This window comes from Myotis daubentonii, chromosome 15 (genome assembly GCF_963259705.1).
Source record: "Myotis daubentonii chromosome 15, mMyoDau2.1, whole genome shotgun sequence".
In the NCBI taxonomy this organism is placed as follows: Eukaryota; Metazoa; Chordata; class Mammalia; order Chiroptera; family Vespertilionidae; genus Myotis; species Myotis daubentonii.
Genome location: NC_081854.1, coordinates 19829717 through 19844167, shown reverse-complemented (window position 1 = coordinate 19844167; position 14451 = coordinate 19829717). Strand labels below are relative to the sequence as shown.

At 50.6% G+C, this 14451-nt stretch overlaps 1 protein-coding gene across 6 annotated transcripts in view; it reads right to left on the bottom strand.

The window, feature by feature from the left end:
- Positions 1–13726, bottom strand: part of NUMBL (NUMB like endocytic adaptor protein) — a 35676-nt gene extending 21950 nt beyond the window's left edge. Inside the window, exons 1-6 of one of the 6 annotated variants that reach the window (XM_059666504.1) lie at positions 13514–13726; positions 10099–10183; positions 8093–8232; positions 6976–7050; positions 6814–6888; positions 4570–4710 (exon numbers count right to left, since the gene is read on the bottom strand). In XM_059666504.1, the coding sequence (XP_059522487.1) occupies positions 4570–4710; positions 6814–6888; positions 6976–7050; positions 8093–8232; positions 10099–10183; positions 13514–13537 (540 nt within the window). In that variant the 5' untranslated portion in view covers positions 13538–13726. Of the gene's footprint in view, positions 1–4569; positions 4711–6813; positions 6889–6975; positions 7051–8092; positions 8315–10098; positions 10184–13513 lie in introns of those variants that run through there. The other 5 variants (XM_059666508.1, XM_059666506.1, XM_059666507.1 and 2 more) reach the window with 5 other exon arrangements.
- Between the last annotated feature and the right edge of the window lie 725 nt (positions 13727–14451).

Genomic DNA, 14451 nt, shown 5'->3' with positions numbered 1-14451 from the left:
CATGGACATGAAAGACATATATACTGAAAAGTACAAAACATTGCTGGAAGAAATTTATAAAGACCTAAATAAATGGAACATCTTGTATTCATAGATTGGAAGACTTCACCTTGTTAAGACAGCAATATTTCCCAAAGTGATCTACAGATTTAATTCAATCCCTATCAAAATCCCAATGGAATTTTTACAGAAATGGAAAAGCTAATCGGAAAATTTATATGGAATTGCAAGGGACCCAGAATAGGCAAAACAATTTAGAGAAAGAACAAAATATTATACTTTTCAACTTCAAAACTTACTCCAAAGTTACAGTAATCAAAACAGTGTCATACTGCCTGGCTGTTGTGGCTCATTGGTTGAGCATTGACCAATGAACCAGGAGGTCATGGTTTGAGTCCCAGTCAGGACATATGCTGGGGTTGTGGGCTCTATCCCAGCAGGGGGTGTGCATGTAGCAGCGGATAGAAATACAGACCAATTAAATAGAATTGAGCACCCAGATATATACCCACATATCTACAGTCAATTGATTATCTTGGCAATATGGGTGCCAAGACTATTCAATGAGAAAAGGATAGTCTCTTTAACAAATGGTGCTGGGACTACAGATAAACACATGGAAAAAAATGAAGATGAACCCCTACCTCAAACCATTTACAAAAATTAAGTCACAATGGATCAAAGACCTAAATATAAGAGTTAAAACTATAAAACCCTTAGAATAAAGCATGAAGTTTTAGAAATAAAACATGGGTCCTTAGACATGACAATGGGTGCACAAAACAACAAAAGAAAAAAAACAGATAAATTGAACTTCATCAAAATAAAAAATGTTTATAAAGGACACTATCAAGAGAGTGAAAAGACAACCCACAGATGGGGGGAAATTTTTGTAAATTGATAACAGTCTAGTATAAAGAATATATGAATAACTTTTACAATTCAAAAATAAAAAGACAGCCTTAGCTGGTTTGGCTCAGTGGATAGAGCGTCAGCCTGCAGACTAAAGGTCTCATACCGGTTGCAGCTTGATCCCCACCATGATCAGGGTGCATGTGGGAGGCAACCAATCGATGTGTCTCTCTCACATCAATGTTTCTTTCTGTCTTCCCCCCTCCTTTCCACTCTCTCTCTAAAAGTCAATGGAAAGATATCCTCAGTGAGGATTAACAAAATAAAAAAATAAATAAAAATACAATTAAAAAATGGGTAAAGAATTTGAAAAGACATTTCTCCAAAGAAGGTAAACAAATGTCCAATAAACACATGAAAAGATATTCAACATCATTAGTCATTAGGGAAATACAAATCAAAATCTCAATGAGATAACTACTTTATACCTACTAGGATGACTATTAAACAAAAAATTAAAAATAAGTGTTGATGGGGATGTGGAGAAATTAGAAATCTTGTACATTGTTAGCAGGAATGTAAAATAGTGCAGTCACTGTGGAAAACAATTTGGTAATTCCTCAAATAGTCAGACATAAGTTTACTCTATGACCCAGGAATTCCATTCCTAGGTATATACCCCCCAAAATTATAAAGAGGTTCTCAAACAAATACTTGCACATAAATGTCCATAGCAGCACTATTTACAAGAGCCCAAAGATGGACACAACCCAAATTTCCATCAATGGACGAATAGATAAACAAAATGTGGCTAATCCATACAATGGAATATTATTCAACCAAAAAAAGAAGGATGAACCCTGTAAACAATGCTAAGTGAAAGAAGCCAGATACAAAAGACCATGTACTGTGTGATACAATTTGTATGAAATGTCTAGAATAAGTAAATTCAGAGACAGAAAACAGATTAGAGGTTGCCAGAGGCTTACTGTGTGTGACGGGGCAGGGAGGGGAGTGGGAGGGGTGTTACAGGGAGGAACTGCTTCCTGGGTATGAGGTCTCTGAGGAATGGTAAAAATATTTGGAACTAGATAGAAATGATGGTTAAACGGCATTGGGAATGTACTAAGTGCCACTGAATTGAAAATTATTAATTGAATGTAAATTTCACCTGAAAAGAATTAAACTTGGGGAATCCTGGGAATTCCACTGCTTAATGTTTATAACCCAAAGCTCAGAAGCAGGAAGGAATTCGCCCAAGGTCACACTCTACCCGGAGGAGATGGCCCTGCCCTTTTCTTGCTTTGATTTTCATCCCTGACTCGTTTTTTTTTGTTGTTGTTGTTTTATTGCTTAAAGTATTACAAAGGGTATTACATATGTGTCCATTCCTGACTCGTTTTCAGATGACAGCAACTGTTCCTATTTGCTAGCCACTTACTACAAGATTCCGTTGAGAACTTCCTGTGCGTGGCCATAATGAGAATGCTTCCCCGACAAGCCTGTGAGGAGGTGCTGCTATGACCCCCCATTTTATAAGGAAAAAACTGAGTCCTGGAGAGAGGTCACTTGTGCCTAAGGTCCCAAAGCCAGGTGGTTTGACACCAAATCCACACTAACCAGATGGCAGTGTATTTTCAAAAACACAGTTGTGACAAATGTCTGGCCCCACATGCCCTTCCAGACCCTATGTCCTCTTCCCTGAGTCTGGCAAGACCTCTATGACTGTCTGGACACATAGAATAACATGAACAAGTCCAGAAAGGCAACACAGCTTCCTCCTGGCTAGTACATGTGCTGAAGCAATTTCTCTCCCTCTTCCCCCCCCGCCCCCCACCCCTTGTTTTGGAGCCCTGTGCCACTGTGTAAGAAACCCAGCTTTCTGAAGCCTCCATGCCGGAGACCCTGTGACTACATTAAGAAAGCGACGTCTGGCCGGTCTGGTGCTACAGCTCCACACACCACCTGATTGCAACTGTGTGAGATCCTGGAGGCAGACCTACTCAGCTGAGCCTTTCCCAAATTCCTGACCTACGGAACCGTGAGGCATTATAAGTGATTGATATTTTAAGTCGCTAAATTTTGGAGAAATTGGTTACGCACAACAGATAACTGATACAACTACTCTGCTATTTCTCCAGAAATAGCTGTTGCTATGGGCCCTATATTTCAAATATCTCCATGCTAGTCCCTGGCAGTACTTGCCCCAATTAGTACTGACTAATCAATACTGACACCCTTAAATTTGTTTTCTTTACTCCTGGTTTCAGGTCTAAAATTGTGTGTGTGAGGAAATCTGGGGTATTGCCTCGTTTTAGGGGCTCAGAGCTCTCTGCAGTGGGAATTTCGGAAATATAAAGGAATCATTGAGTGGAGACTAAGGTCTGCAAGGTACAGGCGTTATTTTACTTGTCCAGTTTACCCCAGAATCCCCTTTGGGGAACTCCTTTACAACACTGGATAAAGCAATCTGGGTGCCCTCCCTTCCCCTGGCCAAGGGGAAGACGGTGACCCAAGCCAGGCCAATCCCATGCCCTCTCATCAGAATTTGAACCCAAAGCTTTGGGAGTTGGGTTCATCTCACAATGGTTCCCTGAAGGAACTGTCCCCTGTTGCCACATCCCCAGGATGTCCCGCTCTCTGCCCTTCTGTTACTTACTGCTCTGAGATTCCCATAGCCTTCCAAGAATTTTATTTTAGGCTTACGTTAGCCAGATTGGTTTCTATTGCCAGCAACCAGAGAACTGGCTAATGTAGGAGGCTGAGAATGTGGGTGGGGGACTGAATTCAGGGTCCAGGTGACAGGGCAGAATAAAGGCTCTATTTCCCACTGTCTTTTGCAGGTAGGGATGTCCATGTGACTAGGTTCTGACCAGTGGGATGCAATTAGAAATGATACGCAGCTCCCAAAAAGGAGAGGACATGCCCTCTTCACCGCCTCTCCGTGCTGCGGTGGGAGGAAGATGTGAAGGCTGGCGCGTGCGCATCCATCCTGGATCAGGAAGTGGAGCTCTCCTTCAGCAACAGGACAGAAGGAGCGGTGGCCCTGCTGAGTGGAGGGAGCCACACCAGTGCTGCGTGGCCTGCCTCTGGGTCTTTCCCATGAAACAGAAGGAAACTTCCATTTCACTGAAATCCCTGGTGTCGGGGGGTTTCTGCTACAAGCCTCAGAATCCTCACTGGGAAAATACTACTGAGAAAACAGCCCATTTGATGCTTTCATCTGATTCTCAGAGGGGACCTTGACCCCCCCAAATATAAAGAAATATAGGGAAAATGAATCAAGGCTGAAGGAAGAGTGGGGAAGGGAAATTGTTTGAGAAGGGCCTGAGGGAGCCTGCTCGGGGTAGGAGCCAAACTTGACCTGGGTGGGGCATATCCATAAACAAAAATCCATGGAGCTGGACAAGGAGTGCACATGTATGTATATGGTCCTCACTTACAAAAGTCAGAGAAACATGAAGAACTACTGATAATAAGGGGGATGGTAGCCAGTGTTTTCCTGAGTGTTTCCCATGTGCCAGTCATTATTCTAAATCCTGGTGTTAACCTACTCAAGTCTACAATGTCCTGTAAGTCAGGAGCTCGGGGCTCAGCCCCTTTTCTGGATGAGGACACCTGACCTGGAGAGGAGAGGTGAATGCCAGGCCCGGGAAGGGGCTGGGATGCCGGGAATGGGAGAGGAGTCAGCAGGCTTTGGGCTCTGGCGATACTCACGGAGTCCTTGAGTGCCAGGAAACAGTGGCAGATCCAGCGGCGGGTGGTCCCGTCACGGCAGATGTAAGAGAAAGCCTTGTCCAGGTTGCGGTCAGGAGCACAAAAGGAGACCTTTTCAATGGTCTGGTCCACCAGCAGGTCCTGGGAGTGGTTGGGGAGGCCGAGAGGAATGTGAACTGTCTCTCATGTATTCATTCAACATTCCCTTAGTGTCTCTCTATCTCCCATTCTGATTGGGGTAGGCACCGAGCAGTCACTGTGCATTCTGCTGTGGACCCTAACGGCATGGGGCCCCCAGTTTATCACAGAACCAGACCCATCACCAGGAGAGAACCCAGGCTGTAATGAGGGAGGCACCGGCAGAGAGATCACAGATGGGATCGGGGAGGCACAGGGGCTTGCGGGAGCCAAGGGGAGGTGCCTGACCCAACTTGGATATATCTGGGGGGTGGAGTCAGGCAACGCTTCCTAGAAGCAAAAGGCAGGGCACAGTTCAGGCTGAGGGACTGCCTGTGCCAAGGTGTCCTTACTCTTCTGTCATTAAACTAACTCTCATTGTGTGCTGGCTGCCTCCTCTGGTGGTCTCTGGGCTGGAGGCAGGGAATTCAAAAGTGAGCAAACAGACACCCAGATCCTGGCCCATGGCACTCCTCTCTGGCTGGGTAGACTGACAACAAAGACATAACAGCTAACAGTCATTGATCTGAACACTTATGCTGTACCAGGTGATAAAGACCAATAGCAGCTTTAAGCAAATATACTAAGTTGGGAGGGCCTACCGGAGGAGCTAGGGTTTATGGAAGTTCTCACACTCTATGTAATCACAAGAACCCTACAAGGGAGAACCCTATCTATATATATAAAAGCCTAAGCGACCAGAACATGCACTGACCACCAGGGGGCAGACGCTCAATGCAGGAGATGCCCGCTGGTGGTTAATGCGCTCCCACAGCCAACCTCCTCCAGCCGGCCAACCTCCCACTGTTCCTCCCCCTGGCCGGCAGGCCCCGATCAGGCTATCGGGTGATCGGGCCCCTGGCTGGGACGGGGAACTGGGGGTGGGTGGCAGCAGACGTGGCCCCTTTCCCAGGGGGGCCGAGGGCTGGCTGCCTCCTGAGGGCCAGCGGCCAACCTCCCACACCCTGTTCCTCCCCCGGCCAGCAGGCCCCAATCAGCCAGCTGCCCACTGAGGTGGTGGTGCAGCAGCGAGGGAAAGAGGAGGGGGAGAGGCAGGGAACCGTGTGGTGGCAGCACCAGTGTCAGGTGTCTGTTCCTTCCATGCCTGGCCTGGCAACCGCTGCCTCCTCTCCCAACCCTGCTGGGGCCTTTGGGCCTTGATTGGCCTGGCCCTGATCACAGGCCAGGCCCAGAGACCCCACCTGTGCACACATTTCGTGCACCAGGCCTCTAGTGTTTATAATAAAGCTCTATGTTCTAACTTCTTCCCTTAACTTCCTTTTCCCTTCTATAAGTACCCCTCAATCTTGGCACGCAGGCCAGAGTGTGCATGTGGCTTCTTTTGTCTGCATGCACTGGTTTGCAACCCTTTCCTTTACCCCAATAAGTCCTTTTTGGTGACTAAACAACTAGTCGGAATTATTTTTCATTTGACAAAGGCACAGTTTTAAACTATGTGATACACTTTCTCAGGTAATGGCAGGGTCTTTATTATCCCCATTTTAAAGATGACACAGTTGAGGCACAGAAGGGTAACATCTCATACCCAGGGTCACCCAGCTGGTAAGAGGGTGAGCTGGGATCGGAGCTGAGGCAGCTGCTCCACAGTCTGTGCTCTTACCCACTATCTATGCCAGTTCACAAATAACCACAGGACTCAATCTTGAATTATGACTGGGGTGTGCCATGATGTTGCAGGAGCACATGGTATTGTCTAGAACAGGGGTGGGCAAACTTTTTGACTCGAGGGCCACAATGGGTTCTTAAACTGGACCGGAGGGCCGGAACAAAAGCATGGATGGAGTGTTTGTGTGAACTAATATAAATTCAAAGTAAACATCATTACATAAAAGGGTACGGTCTTTTTTTTTTTTTTGGTTTTATTCATTTCAAACGGGCCAGATCTGGCTCGCAGGCCGTAGTTTGCCCACGGCTGGTCTAGCTGGCTAGAAGGTCCCTGAGGGAGGGAAATCCTAGAGGTGGGTGGGAAAGCATCCTCAGCCCCATTTGAGCAGGATGAGGAGAGGGGCACTCTGGTGCCCTCTCCTAACCCTAAAGACCTCCTACCTTGGTCTTGTCATCCACCACTCGGAGCCCATCGGCTGACACCCACAGGACCGACTTCACGGACTTCCGGCCCATCTGGGGGGGAGGTGAGAATAGAGGGCCGGATGAGGGCTGCCTCTTCCAGTCTGACCTTGCCCCTCTCTGCGCCAGCCCCTTACTCACCGCCTTCAGCCTCTTCACAGCATCCTCACACACGTGCATCCCCCTGGACTCCTCCACCTCCACGTGACCCAGGTACTTGGAGGGAGGAAACAGGAGGACATGAAATAAGCAGAGTCATCAATAATTCCTAGTGTTCCCTGAGCAGCTGCGACGCACTACACAATGTCCTAAGCACAACATATGTATTAACTCATTTACTCTGCACCTCAGCCCTACAAGATGGGTACCGCATTCCCATCCCAAATATACAAACGAGAGTGTGTGGCAGTGATTCCCATCCTGCCTCTATCCCTGGGCCTTAACAACGTCATTCCTGTCCTGAGTGCCAGCATCTGCATCTGAGCCTGAGGACTGGCCCCAGCAATAACTGATGGGATTTGGGGTACACATGCTCTAGCTCCCTCCCCTTGTGGGTAGATGGCTCTATTTCCCAGAGTCCCCAGTGGCATGAAGCACAGTTGCCCACAGCTGCAATTTAGTGACACACCATTGATTGGCTGTCTTCCCTTCCTCACTCCCACCAGCATTCCCCACTCCTCCCAATGGCCTGCATCTAGGGGAATGGACCAAGTTGGTATTTAAACCTGAACTTGCTGTCTCCCTTATGAATGTGTAGTGTGGGTTGTAAAGGGTCATAGAAGGATTTGCAAATGCTACAAAATTTTTGTGACTCTCCAGTGCCCTCTGGAAATTATGAGCTCCCACAAAATGGGGTGACCCAGGCATGTCGTCCCCCAGGTAACATTTCCCTGGTACAAGAGAATGCGTGCAGTTTTTAAAATATGTTTTTATTGATTTTAGAGAGAGAGGGAGAAAGAGAGACAGAAAAACATTGATGTGAGAAACATCAACCTGCTGCCTCCTACATGCCCCCTACTGGGGATCTAGCAGACAAGCCAAGGGGATCCAACCAGGGACCTTTTGGTGCACCTACAACTGCACACCACCAGCCAGGGCTAGGTTTTTAATCCCGACTCTGAAGCACTCAGGCAGTGGGGTCACGCTTCGGCAGGCTCACAGTTCTTTGTGGATGAGCTGTTTCCACCACACAGGACAGAACCGCCTCACCCAACTGGGGCACGCATGCGCCCCACCCCCCTGCGCCCTGCTCACTCACCCTGACTGGGAAGCTGCACGTGCCCTTGCGCACCGCGTCCTCGTCTGCCTGCCACTGGTGCGGGCGTGATGCCTCAGGCATGTAGGCTGGCTTCCGCCGCCGCAGGCTCTGCCTTAACTTGTTCATTGTGCCAGCCCCGTCTGCTGACACAGGGCAGGGAGTGGTCAAGGGCCAGGGTCAGAAGCATGGGGCTCAAGGAGGATGGACACAGAGCTCAGGGAGCTAGGGGTGAGATAACAAGGGAGTAGGTTTAGGGCGTTCTTGGGTTAGAGGACATGACCGGGGAACTAGGACCAGCAGCAGTGACAGGGAAAGGGGGTGATGTAAGGCAGGGGAGTGCTAGAGTCAGAAGACCTGGAGCTAAGAGGTAGGGAGGTCTGGGATAGGGGTCACCGCTTCTAGGGGTCTGGAGATTGGGGATGTGACAGTCTAGATCTAGAATCATGAGGATCCAAAGTAATGGGAAGTCAAGGCATTGGCAAGCTCTGGGATTACAGGGCGCAGAGCCAGGGTCATGAGGTCAACGGCTTTACAGGAATGAGGGCAGGGGGTGAGGTGGTCAGAGGGAACAGGAGTTGGGAGTTGCATGGGTCCAATGTGTGGAGCATGGGTCCAATGTGTGGGGGTCTTAGAAGGTCCAGGGATTGAGGTCCAGAGCCAAGGCAGAGGGTATGGAGAACAAGGGCTTGTCTCTGTGCCCCAGAGATACCACCCCTCTAACAACTGTGTCTAGTCTAAGGCAGGAGACCTGGGGCAGTGTGCACCTGTGACTGTCAGAGGTAGGGATGAGGGTGGAGGGAGCCAGCTACTAAGACAGTCTTCACTGACTGACAAGCCATAGTGGCAGTCCCAGGAAGAGGGCGAAGGCACACACACAGGACAGAGCACCAGCAGATGGAGACTATGTGCATGTGCAAGCAAGTGTGCAGGTGGAGTTCCTGAATGGTGTCTGTGAGGGTGTCCAGAGCTGAGCATGCAACTATTGTGGATGTGTGTATTTCTGAAGGCTGGACAAAAGGACGTGGGTCTGAGAATGGTTGTTTCCTAGAGTATGTGTCTGTGCAGGCTGGCCATGAGGGGATCTATGTCCAAGAGTGTGGTTGTTGTCTGTCAGTGCAGGTCCTCAAAGATTGTTGATGAAGGGTATCTATGTGTGAGAGTGGTTGTGAGTGCATTAGGGAATGTTGCCTGTGAGTGTGTGTCTCTGAGCAAGAAGCTGTTGTCTTTGAACTGTGTCTGCATGAGGGTGTGGCTACTGTCATTGATGACTGCTGCCTCTAACAGTATATGTATGACAGTTACTCAAGAGACCATGCCTATGACCAAGACTGCAGCTGTTGTTAGGGAAGGTATGTCTGTGTCAGAGCATGTGGTTGTTGTTGTAGAGTTGGAGCCATGAATGTTGTTCTGAGGATGTGCCAGTATGCACCCAGGAGGTTGTTGCCTTTGAGAGTTGTTTGTGACTGTATTTATGAGGATGTGACTATGTGAGAACATGGCTGTTGTCCATGAGTGCTGGGTATTATGGTGAGACTTCTGTATGTAGAAGTGTAACCTTTATGACAGAATGGGTCCACAGGTACTGTCTGTGAGGCAATGTCTGCTTGAGAAAGTTTGGCTGTCGTCTATGAAAATGTGCGTCTGTATATGTTGTCTGCAAAAGTGTGTATCTAAGAGTCGGTATCTGCTTAGTGTCTGTAGTCACCTGTCTGAGGGAGTCTAGGTATAGTCTGGGAATGTGTCTGAATGTCTGTGACCCTGCACTTGCGTGTGTGTTGGGGTCGGTGTGTGTCTGAATGTCTCAGTGTGTGTATGACATGGTCCAGGTATGTGTATCTGTGCACGAGTCGGGCTTGGATGGTCACTGAGTGTGCAGCGAAGAGGTCTGAGGGTATCTACTCATGAGTGTGATTAGGCCTGTGTGATTGCAGGGACAGTTCTGCTAGGCGTGCTAGGCAGACCCACCCACACACTCAGTCCTGGTCCTGTTCTAGCTGGTCACTCACCTGACTCCGTCCTGGAGGTTTCAGGGGGCCCCGGGGCCCCACAGGGGGCTGGGGGCAGACGCTGCTCAGGCCTTCTGGGTCTGCCCTGCCCAAGGGACAGAGGAAAAGGTGAGAGGCTGGCTTGGGATGGGCACACTCCCCTACCTTACCCCCTTGTTGGGCATCAGCCAACCCCCCTCCATCTCAGGCTCCCTGATGATAGCCTGGTTGTCATAGCAACTGTTACAAGGGAAATGAGCCACCTGGTTGTGTTTTGGGGGCATTTCTTAGGGAATATTCTGGGCTCAGGAGGCTCTTAGTACCCACAGGGATGGTGTGAGGAGGGGAGTTGTCTTCTAGACATGTGTTCAGGGATACACAATCACATGTATGATGCAACTCATGTCTACAGTTGTCCCTAGCACCGGGTCACAACTCTGCACATTTAGTTATACACAGACACAACCCCAACTATACACACCAGGTCACACAGACTTACCTAAACAGTCACAGCCACTACAAACATCTTGTCACATAGCCATGTTCACAGATATACACAGTCTCCACTACAGACATATGTCTACATGCATATAGAGAGTCCCAGCCTGCCTAGGCACTGCCACAAACTCCTGGTCATGCCAGCTACTGATATTTGGTCACTTCTATTTTTTTCATCCACATACAAAGAGCTGAGCTCAGGCATACCCACTAGAGTGGCATATGTACAGCCACACCCAATGACAGTTATGTTTCCTCAGGCAGCCACCCAAATACTCACATCACAGACCCACTCACATAGAATCACACCCAGTCACACAGATGAAATCACAGACATAAACACTTATCACACCTAGCTCCAATGCTGTGTGTTGACATCTGGTCATGGATGCATGCAGACATACACACAGCCACACCCAGTCACAGCCAAATGTGTTGAATCATCTACAGGCACACAGCTGCACATGGACATTCAACCCTTGTATCAATCACACCAATACACCTTTTTGGTCACACACTGTCACACAATGACACATACCCAGTCATAGGGGCTCACATTTAGTCACAGTATCAACTAACTTATATGGACAATCCTCCATCACCAATCAGACAGAGACCTGGATGGCCATGGCCCATGCATTATAAGGAAACAGGCTGGCACACTCAAGACATGCATACAACCACCAAGAAACAACTGTCCCCAAGGATGGCCACATTCAGACACAGCCAGACAACTGGTGGTCCAGAGTCACAGCCATACACTGGTCGTGTATGCAAAGTCACACAACATCAGTGTCCATATTACCTGGCCATATATCACAGTCATAATTCTGTCACCCGATAATCCCTACCCAGCTACACCACATCATAGCATCACAGAGAAACACAGTCTCTCTTCATGCAAACACACAAGTCACACAGACATGTGACCACATACAATCACAGCCCCATGTAGTCAGACACATATCTCACGCAGAGAGACAATTTCCACTTTACACACTACACGCACACAGTCAGGTGCATGCTCAGAAATGCAGTGACCCAGACATAGCATTTACAGCTGCATTTATGCAGAAGACACAGCTCCTGACAGTCATGCTGTCACCAAATCGCACTCAAACACCAGCAGTCCAGCATACACACAGACACACACACACCAAATAGTCACACAGCTAGACACACGCTCACAGCCCATGACACAGACACAAGTACTTATAGTCACCCAGGGTCACAGACATGCAGGTCACACAAATATAGAAGCCCCAGTCACCTACACTCCCTCCAACACACACAGTAGCCTGGTGCCATCAGACACAGACACACCTATATCTTGAGTTAGATATAGTGAAATAACCCACTATTAATGGTCAGCCAGAGCTTCAGACCCCAAGTCAAGTACATAATCCAAATCACACATTCACAACTGCAACTACACACAATCACTCAGTATCAACACACAGCTACATACAGTCACTTATATAACTCTGGTCATATACACAGACCAGTCGCACAAACATACACACCCAGTCACATAGGCACAACGTGACTGACTTCGTATACAACGGCAGTCACATACTCAGTGGCAGGGAGGTGTGCCACAGACCTATGTGTGACACAAATATAAATCAGACACAACCACAAATGTACACAGTCATTGGGAGAGTCGCACATGGACAGCCATAGACACAACTCCATTTACACATAATCACAACTCCACCCACATCTTCAGTCAACCACACACAAGTCCAACCCCAGACTCAACCTATGCACTTCCACATACCCAGTCACAGTTACCAAGGCACACAAACACGGGGTCACTAAAGATGGAACCACAGACACAACCCCACAATCACAACCATGCACACACCCAAACAGACTAAAAAGTACAGGGTTCTTTTAGAGCAGCTGTCGTATACACATAGTCACACAAATGCTGGGGTCACTCACAGACACAACCACAAGCACAAAACACAGACACAAGATTCCCCATAGTCACCAGCACAGACACACACAGAGCCAGTCACGTAAACAGGGGGTCACACTCAGGCACCCCCCATCGCTTGCTTCCCCCTCCCCGCCAGGTACCACACACAAAGCCGCCATCACCTCCGACGCTGCAGACAGACTACAGTCGGTCTCTGGGAAGCCGCCCCCACCCCTTCCAGCATGAATCCTGGAGCGCGGGGGACCGGCGCATTATCCGAGGGTGGGGCCACTCCCAGGCAGCTGGGCAGCCTCAGGGACAAAGGGGGTGGCTCAGCGGACCTGAGCCCTGGGACCCTTGACCAAGCAGAGAGGGGAAAGGGGATGTGCCTGAAATTTCCCTGATTTTATTCAGGCTGGGGTGGGGGTGGGGTCCCAGGCACTGGGACCTTGTTTTGAGAAGGGGCTGTTCCTGGGACGCTGCCCAGGGATTGGGGGGAGGGGGAAGGATGCTGTGTCCAGGACGCCTCTGAGGGGCAGATCTGCCCGGAAACCCCCAGGTCTTGGGTTGGTGGGGAACCTGTGCCCAGGGACCCACCAAGACCTTGCCCAGAGGGTTGTTGTGCTCAGAGCTCCCCTCCGGCAGGGAGGAGTCGGGATGGCGTCTGGGCTGGAATCGCCTCCAGGAGGCCTTGGCTTCATCTGGGGGTTGTGTCCCGGACCCATCCCCAAGCCTTGCGGAGGGAGTTGTACCGAAAATCTGTCGCCCTGTCCTTGGTTTTTCTGAGGTGGAGTTCGGTGTCGGGGGTCCCTATCTCTAGGGCCTTGGTAAAGGAGGGCCTTGGCGAGACCCCTGTCTCCCAAGCTTTGACTTGGTGGGGGCCTGTTCGTGGACCCCCACCCAGGACCGCACTCTCCAGCCTTGGCACCCTCTCCATCGGCGTGCCTCCCACCCTCCGCCACATCAGCAGCGGCGCCGCCCCCCACCCGAGCCCCACTCTCCCGCCCTTCTCACGCTGGCTGCCGCGCTGCGGGACATCCAGGGCCCGGGCGCCCCCGCCTCCCGCGGCCCCGGCGGGGCCCGGATCCCCGAGTGGTGCTGCTGCTGCTGTGACGGCGGCGGCGGCAGTTCTGACGGACGCTGGCCGGGGCTGCAGACCCGCGGATGGTGCGGGATGCACACTCTCCAGCTCGCTCTGCTCCCAGTGGTTTCCGATCCGGGGGCGGAGGGAGCGCCCCTCCCGCCTCGCCTCCCCGCCCCGGCCCCGCCCACTGGCCCGCCGCCGGCTGGATACACAGAAAGACCCCGCCCCGGCCCTGCGCCCAGGCCGGCCCTGGCCCCACCCCCTGGTCACCAAGCCACGCCCACACGCCAGTGTGACCCCGCCTTCTCCGGTGCGGCCGCCACTCAGCCACGCCCATTAACCAGTCCCTGACTGGGTGTGCACGGGAGCCTCGCTGACTTTCCCTCCAGGGCCTTCGAGGCCGGCACTCCCTTCACCTCCTCGACCACTGACCTCAGCTCTCCTTCAGGTCTGCATCCGAAAGAGTTGCTTCGAGAAAAGGCTTCCCGCCCCACATCCTCAAATCCTCCAGCTAACCCCACGGTTTTCCCAGCCCAACGGGGGCGGGAGAAGCGGTGACGAGGCACTTTTTGCCACGAATGGGAGGGGAAATGAACAGACCCCTGCGTCCTAGTGCGGATCCGTTTTGCAAAGGCAGTGGGGGCGCCGGCTGGGACTAGGGCGTGGTTCTGGCCGCCGCTGCGACCTCCGCTCCCTCCGGATCCTGTGGGTTTGGCAAGCAGCTGGCAGGGGCATAAAGGCCCATTAGCAAAGGCGAGGTTGGGGCGTCAGGGTGGTGGTGTGGGGGAAAGGCCTTCTCAGCTGCCACAGTCTTGTGAGCAGGTGGTCAGCACGTGCGGGAGGGGTTGGGGGTGGGAGAGAAAGGGGA